Source organism: Prosopis cineraria, unplaced genomic scaffold (genome assembly GCF_029017545.1).
Source record: "Prosopis cineraria cultivar Desert tree isolate PC_DT_omini unplaced genomic scaffold, ASM2901754v1 PC8, whole genome shotgun sequence".
In the NCBI taxonomy this organism is placed as follows: Eukaryota; Viridiplantae; Streptophyta; class Magnoliopsida; order Fabales; family Fabaceae; genus Prosopis; species Prosopis cineraria.
Window position 1 is genome coordinate 10,635,690 of NW_026555339.1, and position 17,200 is coordinate 10,652,889.

The following is a 17,200-nucleotide window of genomic DNA, read 5'->3' on the forward strand; positions in this document are numbered from 1 at the left end:
ACATATGATCATATATAATTACCTTATTCCTCTTCTTATATCATTTGACCAAATCCATGGAACTGACTTATATAAGATCAAGTTGTGTGATCAGATTAGCCTCGCTCTCCAATTGTGAGGAGTTGCTTGGTCAAAGGCTCCCACACTTACTCTTTGATGATGATTTCTCCGTTCTCAAATAATTAGGCATCACAATTGCTTGGCCTATACCATACTTGTAAGACCCTGTGATATTGAGTATCACACTCAACCTATGCTATACTCATAAGTTAATGAAAACACTAGGCACGTGTAAGTAATAATGTATGTTAGCCATTATGCACAACTTTTAATGGAGGTCACACCACATGAATTTTCCAATATTGCCTTTCTCTCTCTCTCTCTTTTTCGAGTGAACTCCCACCCATACATGAACATATAATTTTGTACATATGCAAGGCATATTCATAATCATCTCAATTTAATCTCAAAAAATCATAAACTTGCATTACTTAATTCATCACATGCTCCACCCCATGCATAACAATTCACATTCTAACCATCACATAACATATACTATTACTAATTATAACTTTATTTCAACATATTCAAGAATTACCACTCATGACGATAACTCATATAAGCAAATGATCATGATCAATATATTGCCACATACTTCATGCTACAACATCCCAACTCATAATTTGTATGTACAATTATATAGTAAAATTCAACTCTCGGTTACCTTAACTTTTTATGTTTACCATCCCTAAGAGCACAATTTAGATTCCAATGGAGCTTTCTAACAAGCTTTGAAGCAATTAATCTGTAGATTAAGATTAGCAAACATAATTAATGATTAATTGTCATTAATAAACCCGTAATCATGATTAAGGCCTTAACCCCTTGTTAAGTGTGATCATGCAAAACTAGTCCCATTTCTCACTTTTATTAACTTATTTAACCTCCAATAACCAAGTAGTTTAGTTAAAGGATATAAAAGTGAGGCAAGAATAAGCAACCAAGGTATAGAGTCACATTTGTCGATTTAAAAACTAGCAATAATATGCATTAGCTTTAGTTATAATGCATGATTATGTGCAACCACTTATTCGTCTCGTTATATCATCTAACCAAATCCATGACTTCTAACTTACAAAAGACCAACTTGTGTGACTGGATTAGCCTCGCTCTCCTACCTTATCATCCTAAAGTATTTTGCTTAGCATTAGGGTTAATCTTAAACCTATCATTAAAGCTTTTAATCATTTCCATTAATTTAAACCTGAGATTAGAAGTGTAGATAACCATCATTAGACCATATAGAGGTCATATGAATGGCTAGAACCAACCTATAAATTTGAACATAAGATCCTAATCTAAAAAAAAAACTCAAGAACATAGAAAGAGAAGAGAAGAGAGACTGGAAAGTTACTTAAGAGGTTAAAAGTCAAAAAACACTTCAAATAGATGCCAAAGCGAAACTCTAGTAGAGCTCCTTCAACCCTTTCTCGCTAAACTCTTTGTTCCTCTCCTTACTAATCCATAATTAACTTCATAATTGAGGTAATTATGGGACTAACCTAAGTAAATTACCAAGTTTGTAAAAATACATAAATGGGATCCCAAGTTTTCAAACCTTAAAAAGCTATAAAATCATTTAAAATCATTTTTAAAAAAATAAAATCAGAGCAAAACATGTATACGAAAGCATGAACATCTTATAAGGTAAGATAAGATCAAATGGGGCCAACATAGCAAAAAAAAAGAATTTTGGAACAATTACGTTATAGCATAAAATTTTATGCTGCAGCACAAACTATAGAATTCATGATAGCAAAAAGCTGTCATAGTAGATTTTTTGCCTAGACTTTCGACGTGCACCAAATCTCCGTTCGACGTCCGATTGAGACAATCTAGGTGTCTACAGAAAGCTTTCTCCAAGCTCTAGCTGATGGCACTAGTTTCGTATTCAAATCATTTTTCAATCAAAATCTAGACAACAAATTGCAAACTTAACCCCTTTGTGTTTTCAAAACATAATAAGGGTGTTCAAAATCACAACCAAGTGCCGTAAGCTCATAATCACCCATAGACTACATACTCAATAGACTTTATAAGACTGGTGCAATACACCATACTTAATCAAAAACACATATATCACAAATTTACTACTCAACCCCATAACACATAAAACACAAGGGGAGAAATTTTTTGCACAAAACAAAACAATCGTTTTCACTCCAAACCAGTCAAAATACACATATTCCTACTTGCATAAGTATTTTGGCTCAATATTAGGGTTTACAACCAAAACTCACTAACCCACAAGTGTGATACAATAATAATGCAAGTAGTGCAAAAAATATTCATGTGATTCCTAGTTGGCAAATTAACATTCTTAATACACATAAAGCAACATAAAGAGGCATACAAAGGATTACTCTACAATCCTATGCCTCAACTCATTTTCCCTGGTCTTGACCCAATAAGCTAGGCCTTAAAAATATTGAGAATTAAGGGTGAGTATAACTACTCAATAACTAAGTTTCACCTAATCTATATAGTTGCATATCAATCAGAAACGAATGTAATTGACAATAAATGCACACATAAACATGTAAGATAACGTATAGCCTCGGCCACCACGGTAACAACTATATGACCAGGCTTTAAACATATAATCATATGTGTGTGTGTGTGTGTATCAATAATACACAACTTGGGATCGCAATAATATCAAACGTGCACCCCTAAATAGCACCGAACCATAATACTAACAACCATGTGGCCGGAACTAAATGCATGATCATATGCCAACCTTATATCCTCCTGATTAGCTCCGATTTATGCCCTTCATAGATTAACCCAGTCTTCCACTTATGAGGAACTATTAGGATATAGTCAACTCACTCACTTGTGTAATCTAGTTTCCCCAAATACTAACAACCATGGGGTGTCGTACATTTAATCTAACCTTTTCATGAACTGGTGGATAATAGTTAGGTTCAAGTCTCTCGTAAAACAAGTGGGACAGTCTTAGATCCACCATGGGAAAAGGGCTACCTCCTGATTCCAGCGGTTGATGCCAAGGCAAGCTTTCGATTCTAACGGTCGTTGTTAATACCATGTGGGTTTAGTCAACTACTCCTCTTCCTAGACGAACTCCCGCCAATGATCATGCTATGCACGTATATCACATATGTATATGCATTCTAATCAACCATTCATATCATGAATCCAAATATCCATACTCACACCTAACTCACTCTATACATCAACTAGTACATAATCATAATTTCTCATTCATTATCACTATTAGCATGTATATGAACATACATGTAATTTACAATAATAATATATTACCAACCATGCCAAGTTTGCATCATGAGTTTAAAAATATTAAACATATTCCAAATCAACCATTTTAATAAATAATTAATTAATATTTAACTATAAAAAATTGGGTTTCCTCTAGTTACCTCAAACCTTTGAGAGGTCAAAAGTTTACCTCTTAATAAAAGTCCTTCACAAGCTATACCAAAGCTTTAATGATGCACAAGATGATTGATTTATAATTAATTATACCAATCATTATTAAAATCATCATAAACACTCTTCCAACTTCCATAAACCAACACTTTAATTACTCAAAATTTCAATCTCTTGCACTTAAGTATAACCATTTGGTTTGTTAATTCTCATTAACTCCATTTAGCTTCTATTAAATTAAATAATCACTAACATAATACCCAACCATCCAAAATCACACTTTAGAGGTTTAGGATTCATTCAAAATGGATGACCCAAGCTTACAACCTTGCAAAAACTTCTAAACCATGTGTAGAATACTTAAGCAACTCCCATTAGTCCCATTTAGACCAATGGGTTCGGACTGATAGCCTTAAATCTAAAAATCATCATCTTCCAACCTTGAATCTCACTTCCAAAACGTGTAGAGGGAAGAAGAAAAGATAAAGAAGGCATACCTAGGTGAAATCAAGCTTCAAATACCTCTAAAATGCCTAAGAGTTGATGTCCTAATAGAGAAAACACTCTATTGATCGCCCCCTCTTTGTTTCAGATCCCACACTTTGTTTTTTGAATTGATTTTCATGTTTTGAAAATTAATTCAAAAAATTATGCTATGACATAATTTTTTTATGCTGCAGCATAACGCACTGTGAGCTAAAAATCTAATTTCTCTTTACAATTTAAGCCTGGGTGACTGAATTCACTTCCGAACCTAATCCAAATGCTAAAGCCAAACCTAATAGATATCTCCAACTATCCTTAAATCCAATTATACTTAAATTTTCATAATTATCCTTTATTAGGTTAAAAAATCATGAGAAAATTTTTTGAGATGTTACATTTGCCATGACGCATAACACTATCCATCGCGGTGAATTGCCCAAAACAACAACCCTGCTAAAGCTCAATAATTTAGGTAAAAAGCGGTCCAATAACTTCCTATGCCCTATTCTAAGCTTTATATAGGTTCCCCACGGACCTAAACGGTCATCCAAACTCCTCAATTAAGCCATAATTACCTTAATTAATTTTTAAACTCATCAACTAATTTAATTAATTCTTAAATTTTGGGACATTATAGCATGAGATGAAACCATATGCAAAAATAATTAAAACCTATCTTCATGAAAAGAATGCCACAAAGGCATAGAAATGAGAACAAATAGATCTCGGATAAAAGGCATAAAACCTAGAAATAGCGACCCATAACTACTGATTCAAAGACCATGGTTCATCCAATGACCAAAATTCCATTAGTAGGGCAATTGGAGAAAATTTACGTAGAAGATGGGTAGCTAAACTAGAAAATGAAGGGATGAGTACCCTAGAATAATAAGGGAAAGCATGACACTACTCAATTCATGCAAACTCAAACCAAGAAATCTAGGATTAAGCAATAAATTATCTAACAATAAGACAAGAGGGTTGAGAAAAACAATAAAGCCTGAATTAAAAAACAATTGAAAACCTAAAGACATAGGATAAGGGAAAGGAAAGGAAAATTAAAGTGCTAAAGAAGAGAGTATAAGCAGAGGAGTAGTAGAAGATAATATAAAAAAGAGAAAGGCAGTGTAGGTTAAAGAAAGTAGAAAGGCAATGCCAGAAAAAAGGAGGAACGATGGACAACGAAAGAGTTAGTAGAGATGGGAAATGTGATAAAACCAAAACAATACAAAGAATATGGAAGCGATGGTCAAGTAAGGCGATGGATAGAGATTGCAAAAGAAGGCGGTTGAGTTAAGAATAGAAAAAAAAAAGATGAAAGAAATAAAGGAAGAAGAAGATTTAGAATACCTAAAAAATCGAACAGGGAGGAGAAAGTATGGAGACAAACTCTCCGATGAAAGATAGAAGGCTAATAGTAAGGACAAGAAGCAAAGGTAGAAGACAATTAGGGTAAAGAAAAGAAAGATAAAAGCTCTCCAAAGAAGAGAGAAAATTCTCTCCCCAATTTAGAGACATTTATTAATGATGTGATTTATAAATAACACTATCTATTCAAAATTATAGGGCACTTTTAAAAGAATTTTTTTGTCTCAAAATATAAAAGATTTGGGTATATTAAAATTTCATTAAATGAACTAATTTTAACATTAACCTTTTTCTTTTATAATTAATCTTTATCCCTTCTTTTTTTAACATATTGAATGAGAGATATTTTTAAAAGTTTATATTTTATTTTAAAAAAATAAAATTATTACATGTAATTAATAAAATTTATTAATATATAAAAGTTTGTTTAGAAGTATATTAGATGAAGGGAGTATTAAAAAATTATTCTCCCTCCACCATATAACTAACTAATATCAGAGGGAGTAATTATTTTTAAAAAATATAATTATATTTAGGCTTGTGATATTCTATTTTATTTGAAGATTAATTTAAGTCTGAAAAGTTCACAAATCAAAGGCAGAATTTTTAACAGTAAATATTTATAAAAAAATTGAAAACAAATTAAAATTCGTGGGGTGGCGAATGCACCACGCGCCAAGGAGCAATGAGAGGCCTCATGTGACTTTTGAGAGATAGTGTCCGTAAGATTACAATAAACTAGACAACAAAAGTCTACATTCATCTTTTCATCACTCTCTCTCCCCCCTCTCCCTCTACCTCTGTACTAGAATAGTTATCTTATCAGACTTATATAATTGGAGAGAGAGACCTGTTTGGAAGGAACCCACCTCCTTCTGTTTTGCTTTATAGGAAACCCGATTAGGATTATTTCGAGAGAACAAAAGTTTGAGATATATAATAAAAGGGATCATCCCAACCAGAGAAGATAAAACTTGGGGTTTTGTTTTGATAGTGAGAGAAAGAAAGAAAGCACAGAGAAGAAAAGAAGAAGGAAACGAACGAAGCTAGGCTAAAGATTGAAGGAGAAAGATAAAAGGAGATGATAGTGATGATGGTGATGATAAGAGAGATATAGAGAGAGATTGAGATCGGCGACAACAGTTACAACGACAGTAAAATACAGAGTAAGAAGAAATGTCGTTATTGCGTTTTTGTTCTACCTCACTCTCTCACTCACTCACTAATACTTCTCTCTTTCTCTCTTTCTCACAGACCGAAAAACCTTTTCTTTTTTCTGTAAAAAGAAGCCAAAGTGACAGACAGTCGTAGTTTGATATAGTAGTAACCCTCCAACACAAACAGCAGCAAAAAAGAAGCAGAAGAAAGCAGAATCGCATAAGAAGAAAGAAACAGCAGAACCAGAAGAAGAAGAAGCAGAAGCGTAGTGGGTTCGTTTATCTCTCTCTTGTTCATTTAGAGAGAGAACAAGAACAACAAAATACACTAAAAAGGTCCACCCACCACCCTAACCACAAGATCTATCTATCAATCTCTCACAAATTTTCTCTCTCTCGCTTTCTCTCAGCAAATTCCCTTCTGATAAATTTGCAGAGACCCCACTTGATTACATAAATTGTCTTCCTGCCTTCAGAAGAAGATCTTATTGGTTTTTGTGTTTTTGTGTGTGTATATATAGAGGGAGACGCCTATTGAGAGGTATTCGTATATATCTTCAGTTGTGGCTACCGCAAGGAGGTTGCCTTCTGATTCTGGCGCTTTTGCTGATTGGGTAGCTTCTTCTGCCGGCCGTGCTGTCCCCGCCGACGAGCTCTCCCTCGGCTTCAATGCCGGACCTGCCGCTGCTGCGGCCGGGGGAACCGCCGCAGGTCCCACCTCAGGAATGTGGTCTGGTGCTGCCGCGAGGTCAGTCAATTACGGTCTCTCGCCGGAGATGGGAGGCATGCTCGGCCTCCGCGATCTCTATGTCGTCGCGCCGGCGTCGTCATTTCACCACCACCACCACCACCACCACCATGACCAGTCTGTCATGACCGATCCTCATTCGGTTAACAGCTCGAACCCCGCGACTGCGCTCGGCGTCGGTGTTATTCCTCTTCTCACCTCCACGCCTTGTCTCGGCCCATCTAACATCAGCGCCGAGAACGAGACATTGATGAGTAATCGAAGCCGAGGTGGCGCAATTCAGCTGTGGCAAGACCAGGAGTCCGAGCATGGTCATTATTTGAAGAAACAAGGTACGATGATGTTTGAGCTCAACGACAGTGCTGGAAATCTGGTTCGGGACGACAATGGATTGACCGCCTCCGCCACGAACAGTGGTGGAACGACGTGCCAGGATTGTGGCAACCAAGCGAAGAAGGATTGTACTTACAGGAGGTGCAGGACTTGCTGCAAAAGTCGGAATTACGACTGCCCTACTCACGTGAAGAGCACGTGGGTGCCGGAGTCTCGACGGAGGGAACGCCGCCTGATGGCTGCTGCCGCTGGGGCAGCGACGGCTGGTGGATCCATCGGGGCTACCTCTGGTTCCAAGAAACCTAGACTTGTCACATCACAACAACAAACCACAGCAAACTCTCACACTTCCACATCTAATACCACTCCTCCTAGAAGCTTCGATACTAGCTCAAGCCATCAAGGTCTGTGTTTCTTTCTCTATATTTCATGCTAATCTTTTCATTTCTTATAGTTTGTCAAGTTCTGATATATCTATACGAATTGTTAAGTTAGTTCAGCAAATTGAAGTGAAAAATTGAGGAGGGTTTTGATTGAATCAATGTGCAGATGCGGGTTTTAAGGAATCACTGCCGGGTCAAGTCCGAGCTCCGGCGGTGTTCAAGTGTGTTCGGGTGACGGCGGTGGACGATGCCGGCCAGGACGAGTTTGCCTATCAGACGACTGTGAAGATTTGCGGCCATGTATTCAAAGGGTTTCTGTATGACCAAGGGGTTGAAAGTAGACATGTGTATCCAAATTTATCGGAGCTTCATCTTGGCGGCGCTGGCAGCTCCGGCAATGGGAGAAATGGGGCTTCATCTTCATCCCCAATGCTGGATCCCTCTGATGTTTATGCAGCTTCAGGTGGTGGCTTACTTGGAGGAGGATCAACTTATGGTAATCCAATAAATTAACACTAATTTGTAAGCTAATTAAAATGATTCTTCTTCATGTGGCGATTATTGGAGGAGCTTCTGGGCTTGTAATCAAATCCTGTATCTTATTGAAAATGTGTATCACTCCCCACTTTTGAACTCCTTTGGCTTCATTCGTACAATATATATATATATATATATGTAGCCAATTTGTCTCTGTCATTTCATAAAATGAGCATTTAATGACGAGGGATCTACATTGTGTGACTGTAGAGAGCATAGTCCACCAAAATAACAAAATTAAAGGAAAACTGAGAAAGCATGTTTTTTTTTTTATTTTCAAATGTTCATCTTCATGAACAGTCTAAGAACTTGCCTACTATAAATCTGTAATATATTACTGTTTGCCTTGTCCTTGTTTCCACTCATGACTCTAATTATTTTTACATTTTTCCTTTTCTTTTGTAAGAATTGAGGTAATTTTGTCATAAGAGGAAATGCACAGTGTAATAGTATTGATCATCATGAAAGTTCTTATTTTTTTAATATTATATTATGTTATCAGAATTTATATTTCTGTACATAGTATTGAATGTGCTTCTTTCTGTTTATGCGAGCATGATATACTATTTTCATGATATTTTTTCCTCCGGAGAAGATGATATTATTTTACATTATTGGCCCTTGTTTCTGTTCTTTCAGCTTTATTGGTTTTGGTTCAGTGCACAAATTGGAAAAAAAATACAGCTGCTTTACACTCTAACGTTAAAAAGTAGCTGTTATGTCACCTTCATTCCTGTACTTTAATGCTAGTTCGTAGTTTATTAATCATAACAACCCCAAGTTCCTGTACGTATATATACATGAATAAACACAGTCTTTTGATTTCCTTTTTTCTATGTGGAATTCATACCATTGTCTTTTGTCTCTTCTATATGATCCAACATTTTCGGAGGTGTATGTTATGTACATTGTTGCAGGAGTCTCTGAGGTATGAAACGCACAATTTATGATACATGCTTGGTTTTCTATGATAGGTAAAGAGATTATGCTTCTTGGGCACTTGTTTTGACTCAGCAAGTGTTTCCGCCGGCTCGTTTTGTGTGATCAAAAAGCTGAAATGAAAGGCTCTTAGAGATTTGTTGTCTAATAGCTTTAATGTGGTTATTGAGATTGTTGATGCTTCACTTTAAGCGGCATTATAAGCACCTTAATTGATTTTTATGCACTGATGATGTTGATCATACTCGTCTTTTTTTCATTGATTTGTTTATCTCTTTCGCCGTCACCATCAATTTTTTATTGTTTCGTTTGAGAACAAAACATGGATTAAAATACTAATCCTGATCATTTCTCCATTACAGTATAATTGTTGAAAATTCCTGTCTGTCCTTGAAAGATTAAACGTGTGTTGATTATTATATTTTTTCCTATATTCTTGTTCTTGTCTCTGATAAAAAAATGAATCACTGTCTATCTTCAGTGCATGCCTGAATTATCCATTCTTGCACATGCCATCCTCCTCTAGTTGTCTGAAACACACATTATATATATATATATATATATATAACAAGGTGGTGGATTTTATCATGTGGTTGGCATATTCTTGCCATTTTGTTTTGTTGCTTGCTTGCCCCATGACTTAAATGGTAGGTGAAGGGGCAGTGTCTCTGGTTCTCTCTCTCTCTCTCTCTCTCTCTCACACACACACACACGCACACAAAAATGTTGGTACTCTCATGTTGGACAGAAAATGACATTTAGGATTACATGAGAGCACTTGAAATTTCCAAGTGTGATGATGTTCTTCTTGTGTCTATTATTTTCCTTGGCTTTGAGGCATTTGGTGGTGTTGTTTGTTCTGAAATAAAAGATCATGCAAGATTTACAGCCCACTTGTGACTTTCTTTTATAATTTATTGCACCCCTGAATGCTCACATTGATTGGCACTTATTTTGCATGTATTTTACTGTATATTAACATTGGTTAGGTCTAGTAGAAGAGACTATTAGTACAGTTTCCTCTTATCTAGGTTCATTGATGCTTAAACCTAGGTCCACGATAATAGATACCATGTTTTGTTTCCAAAAACCTGTAGCTTAGCTGGTTTGAAACTGTGCTAGCTTAACTAGGTTTCAATTTCGATCCTTGGGTATGTAGTTGTGTTAAATACTTATTGGGAGCATGTGCCGCCCTTGTGGTTTAACCTGGCTTGATCTGGATTAGTTGAGGTCAAAAGACTTTAGACACTAGGTGCACATTTTGGGGGGGGGGGGTAAGAAACTTGTTCAACTTCCTTGTCACTGATTTAAAGGATTTGTTGTTTGTTACACGGTATAAGAAGTGATTGTGGTGTATCTAGGTTTATCTATAGAGAGAGGGAGGGAGGGAGTGCACACAAAAGAAATGATATGATGAGTGATGTTTAAAATGATATAGCAGACTTGGTAAATTGACCTAAAGAGTGATCTCAAATTTTATAGCATCGAACCTTTTGCTAAATGCTACATGTTCACATCCATCATGGTTCTGAGCGAGTATTTGCATTCAATAATTGGTGCTTGTATTTTGGAGCTATCTACTTGTCACTTTCCTTGAATAGTAACAAAAATATATACCTTCCACGTAAGGCTTCACATTTGTGATCTCAACATTGTTACTTAAGCAACATGAATCTTGAGATTTTGTCAACGAACGTGCTTGTTAATTAATTAGTTGCAATATCTGAAGCAGAGCCCTCTTTGCTTTTTTGACGATCTTCCTGTCTGTCTTATTGCTGTAAGAGACTTTCTGGGTTTATTTCTTACCACCTCCAACATATTTCTGAGATCTCTAAATCAGAAGCCATTTTCATGAAGATCTGATGTATCCACACACAGACGCACAGAGATACGTGTTTGTGTTGTACAATGTTGGTGTTAGTGTGTGAGTGATGATGCATTGAAATGAGAATCAACGAATTGTCCGTATGTGGGTTTACGTCTTTGTGGCAGAAGCAGCGACTTTATTCATATCCAGCTCGGTTCTTTTTCTGCAACGTTATTCATATTTATCATTAGGTTGCGACTTTGCTTCACTCGCCTTCATTTCTTTCTCTTACTTTTTCAGTTTTCTTCTCCTCCTCCTCCAGAAACTAGCAGAGAAGATGTTGATTTTCATGTCATCCGTCATCCTCATGATTCTGCTTCTGTTACATCATCAGAACTTGCCTACCTAACTTTTTCTTTCTTCTTATATTTGACCATGGTCAATTACTTGTGTTTTAAATTTTGTTTAATCAAGAAAGTTGTATGGTTCTTTAGTAAATTTCACAAATGATTAAGCAGATGGACATTACCAACTCACGTGATTAAGCAGTAGCACAAGAATGTCCAGTGAAAGATAGTGGAACATCAATTATCTGTAGTTTTTTTTTTTTTTTAACGAGTTGATGTGAGTTGGGTTTCCATTAAGGTAAGAGCATGTCTTCATATTTAAAATGTGTTCACAAATTTTTTTACAAATTACCTATTAATAAAAGATTTTAGTAGTGAGATATGAATTTATGACATTGTGGGTTATAAGTCAAATAATTACAAACTCCATTAATTTTTGTTATATCAATTATGGTTTGTTAAAAGTGTTGGTCATTAGATTGTGAAGCTGTCATAATGCAAATTTACAGTTTGGAGATCTGAGTAGTAATGATGTGAAGTTGACAATGATAAATTAGTAATAACTAATCTAGAGATAATCATTAAGAATTTGAATCTTATATGTGGATGCAGACATCACGCTAGGGAAATTTTACCTAATTGGGTTTAACAATATTAAAATATAACCTAATAATTGGTTGTATATATAAAAATTTAAGGAAAAAAAATTACAACTAATGTTGAGTTAGATGAGTGAAAGGGATTTAAGGAGAATTAAGGATTTGAGCATCGTAAATATGGTACAAAATGTCGAAAGAGCTTTTCTAATTTGGCATGATAATATAATTAAATTTGATTGGATTTCATAATACTTCATATTAGATAATTGTATAAAAATGATATTAATGTATTGCTGTAAATTAGCCATTTTTTCTACTTTATTGTGGGAATAACCCTAATGGGTTGGTCCAGAATTCGTACACTCAAAAGTGTCCCCTTACACTAACTTTGGGTTGATAATAATCAAAACGGTCGGATTGTTTTAGATTATGTTTAAACTTTAGTTTTTTGGGAAAGTTTTGCATCATTTTCTTATTACTTTTTTCTATAAGAGAACGTGATATGAAAGAATGGGTTATGCATGCCTAATTGAGGAAAGTGTGCAATAAAGGTATGGAATAATTATGAAGCAATTTATGTCCTTGCTTTATTTCTAAATATACTATATTAATGAGATCAAATAAGCTAAGAACCCTTATTGGTAAATGATTTGTCAATACTTCTATAAGCATTATTTGACTTTGAAGGCATGTCATGACTCTAGTAGGTTTTTGAATCCTAATTCATCTAAACTTTTGCTTTTTTACAAAAGAAGTCACAAAAGCAGCGTCAATTAATTAGATTTTGAAATAAGCTTATTAAAAAAGAATTATTTTAGATAAATCTTATTTTAATTATTGTTTACCAAGCAAGACATAAAATTATCATGGCAATTCCTGATCTCTTATGAATAATTTTTTTAAAAAAAACTTAATTGTATAATTTAAAAAGATACTTTAATTTTTTTTTTAAAAGGTGTCTCGATTACAAATTTTGCAAACTTAAAACTGTGAGTTTTAATTCATGAAAAAAATTAAAGAAGTCTTGTATAATTATTATATAATTGTATGGAGTCCAAACTAAATTATACAGCTGTGAACACTGTGGAGCCGTGAACAATATTAATTTTTTTTATATTTATTATTTTATATTTATATTAATATATAGAGAAAGTGATGGTCAGTTGGTCACAACATTACACTCAATTCTTCAGAGGATGCGAAACAATGAAGAATATTTTGTGTGCGTGTTTGTGGTTTGATTGTTTCATTTTCAACGAGGTCCTCAAATAAAAGGCATTTTTAAAAATTTATATTTTTATTTTTTCAAAAATAAAGTTATAAAATATATTTAATACCTTTATTGGTACATGTTTGTGTGACTTTGTATAAAAGTTTTTCATAAATTAGGATAGAGGTAATACATGTTTTAATAATATAGTTTCTCTACTAATATTTTATGGAAGAAAAAAAATTATGATAAAAATTTAATGACGTGTATAAGTATGATAAAAAAAAAAAAGCCTTCTCTCCACACCTAATAAATAGAACCAAGGAAGTATATTATTAAAAATTTTAAAGTTTGGATAAATTGAAGGTTCATCTAATCAAGAATATTTAGGTAGATTTGATATACCGTGTCAGTATTATGGTCTTTTCAATAAAAATATAGTATTAAATATAATTAATTTTGATATTAATAATAGTTGAAAAAGAAAATGAAAGAAATCAAATTGCATTGTTTTGAAAATAAAATTAATTTAAAAAATATCATACAAGATTTTATTTATATTATTTAGAGTATTTTAATTGGATAGATTACAAACAACATAATGCATTCAGTCTATCTAAAAATTTTTCTTATCCAAGTTAATAATGGCCTGCTAGTTTAAAGAATGGTCATAAATATATTTATTTATAAATTATTTATCAATGAGATTTTCTTACTAATCTTGGGGTTTAAACCGCATGCCTTTGCGAGATATAAGCCATAACTTTTGTTCTACAGTAGACACCAATTTATGTTTAATTTAGTTGATAATGTTAGAAAAATTTTCAAGTCTAAAAACATGAAAGATGACTATTAAAAATATTAAAAATAAAAAAATGAATACTAAAAATGAAAAAAAATTAGCATAGAAAAAATTAAGTCATGAAATTTTTTATTTTAATTATATACCACAGTCCTTTTCTAAAATTTTTAGATCCTTAATTGTAAATAATATTTTTAAAGTCCTATATATGTCATCTTTTTGATAGAATAAAAAAAATGTGACATAGGAGTATGTGTCAACCCATTGCAAAATCTCATAGCATGTAAATATGGATCAACTAACTTTATTAAATCGATAAACCATTAAATAAAATTTTAACTGATTTAATAAAATACTTTATTTATAACCGATTCAATTATGATTTTAACTATTACTTTCTCTAATTTCATTTATAAGTCATGATATAATTTTTTAGGTAATATTTAAAAAGTATTTTTAAAACTATTCTTCATAAAAAAAATAATGTGAAATCATTTTTAGATTTGTTATATAAAACATATTTAGAGTTTTACATACTTTTATTTTTTTATTAATGTTGATGAGGTTAGTAAAAGTAACTCATGATGAGAATTGAATGAGCATTTTGTAAATTGATAATTTTAATTGATTTAATGACTGATTATGTTTTAGGAAAAGTATGAATCAACCATTTTTTAATGTTTGCTTGAAATAGTGAAAGGATAAGGCAACCTTTATAAGATAGGGCAAGGACACTTTCCACCCTTAAACTCTACTTCCTCTCACCTATATATCTACCTACTTACCTTACTTGTATGTATGTTTTATTATACTTTGTGATTACCAATGCAACAATACTAGCCTTGTAGTTGTAACTTAAGGTATCTCCTTTCATCTTACTCCTTACAAACACATGCCACCAAAATTCACTCCACTTACTCCACCCCTACTTCACTTTTCTATCTCCTCTACTATTACAGTCACTATCCTCATAATGTGTCAATATATGAGGTTCGTTTTTTTATAAAAAATAGTAAAAAAGTAATGAGTCATTGAAGTATATTAAAAAGCTGAGTCAAATTCAAGACATTTTTAATCTTTTTTATTTACCTTATTTAATAAAAAAATTTATTTAAAAAGAAATATAAAATGATGCATTTATTAAGAAATTTTTTTTAAAAGCACATTAATTATATTTTTAAATATTAAAAATATCTTATATTTTTAACATCTAATTCTTTAAAAAATATTTTACCTTTTTAAATGGAGGGAGTGAAGTATGTTAGAGGATAATTTTTAAATATTTTAAATTTATTTATTAATTAATATCATGTTGGCCGTTATAGTGGAGAGACATTTTAATTTGAAATAACTAAATAAAGTCGGATTTTTTTTATATTTTACAAAATTATTACTGAAATTTGCATAGTTAATTAATTTTAGGTGATGTTTGTATTGATAGATTTGAATCTTAAATTTAAAATCTCACATTTAAATTAATTCCATCATATATCTAATTTTTTTTTGTTTTGATAATGTAAAAACATGAAGGAAGAAGAGACACGGGTAGATGCTCAAAACACAGGTTGATATTCAAAAAGAAAAAAGAAAAGAAAAGGAAAGAAAGATTGACAATAATAAATTCATTTCTATTCTTCAACCATCAAGAAATAAAAATAAGATGCGAGAGAAGAAGCAAGAGTGACCAATCACAAACAATGAAAATGTCAGCAGAACGAGAAAGATTTGGTGATTTAAATTTCTAACCACTGATGTGATAAGAATTACTATCACGCATGTGAATGTGAGTTGATTATAATCAATTGTTATTTATTGATATATTCCATTTATTAGTATATTTTTTAATGAATGAATCATTATATTTTTATTAAATTAAAAAAATATTTTATTAATTTACTTAAAAAATTATTTTTTATTTATAATAATTAGAAAAAATTAAAATTTGCTATATTTTTAATAAGATAATTAACTTTATTGGTTTGTGTAATTGATTTAAAACATTTTTTTATATGGGATGAAAGGAGTAATTTTTTTTACGCACAGATGCCTAGTCTTAATAACAATATCTTATTTCAAAAAAATTTCGATGGATTAAATTTTATGGTCATATTCTGATTGTACATAAAATTTAAAAATTTTAAGATAAATTGCACGACAAATATCGGGTCTGTATCGAGGAAGGTCAATAATTAAGCGCTAGTGGCTGGACACTTGGAAAAGTCAGGACTAGCCCAGCCCAATGAGTTTTCTGGGCTCACTATACAAGACTTAGTCCACAACATATCAGACAATATATGCACGGTTTTGTTGGGCCTCAATAATAGGCCCGATTACTGTACGGAGTTCCACAATAACAGTCATGAACCTGAGTCAGTTAAATGGCCATACCTTAGTTAAGTTTGGTAGACTATGAAATTGGGCTCCACTTTTGGGTCCTTGTAATGGTCCGGCCCATTTCAAAGTGCGTCATTCATATTTATATTTATAAATAACAATGCACTTTTGATAATGAACATTACGTTAGGCGCAGCTACAGCAATTCTAATTATCCAAAATCTGAGTCATGACCTAACATAGGCTAAGAAAATAATCTAAAGGAGCCTTCCAAGCTTGAAAATTTTCAAAGATGTTTTCGGTAAAAAGAGAGACGATACATCGATGCCTTTAAATTTTATTAATATATGTTGCTTAAAATTTAAAAAAAATACTATAATTATATGAATAACAAATACAAAATACAAACGAGAAATGAAGGCATGCCAAACTAATAATCTAGGGAGAGTTATTCCTAAATCCTTCACAATGCATGATTAAATGTTACAAAGTCTATTAAGAACAGATTACAAATCTATACCCATATACCTGTGTTCAACTTATTTTGACATGATCTGGATGGAAATGGGCTAACTGGGATGCAGTGACCCACCTAGAAAATTGCATGGTGGAGGCAAATTTTTGCTCAAGATAAATATGATTTTTTTTAAAATATCATTTTAATATTTATTAAATTACA

General features: G+C 32.7%; 1 protein-coding gene across 1 annotated transcript in view; it reads left to right on the forward strand.

The window, feature by feature from the left end:
• The window catches only part of LOC129317284 (protein LATERAL ROOT PRIMORDIUM 1-like), a 30,456-nt gene extending 21,790 nt beyond the window's left edge, over nucleotides 1–8,666 (forward strand). The window contains exons 2-3 of the mRNA XM_054961643.1: nucleotides 7,004–7,967; nucleotides 8,113–8,666. Of these exons, the coding sequence (XP_054817618.1) occupies nucleotides 7,004–7,967; nucleotides 8,113–8,459 (1,311 nt within the window). The 3' untranslated portion in view covers nucleotides 8,460–8,666. The remainder of the gene's footprint in view (nucleotides 1–7,003; nucleotides 7,968–8,112) is intronic.
• Nucleotides 8,667–17,200: the final 8,534 nt, after the last annotated feature.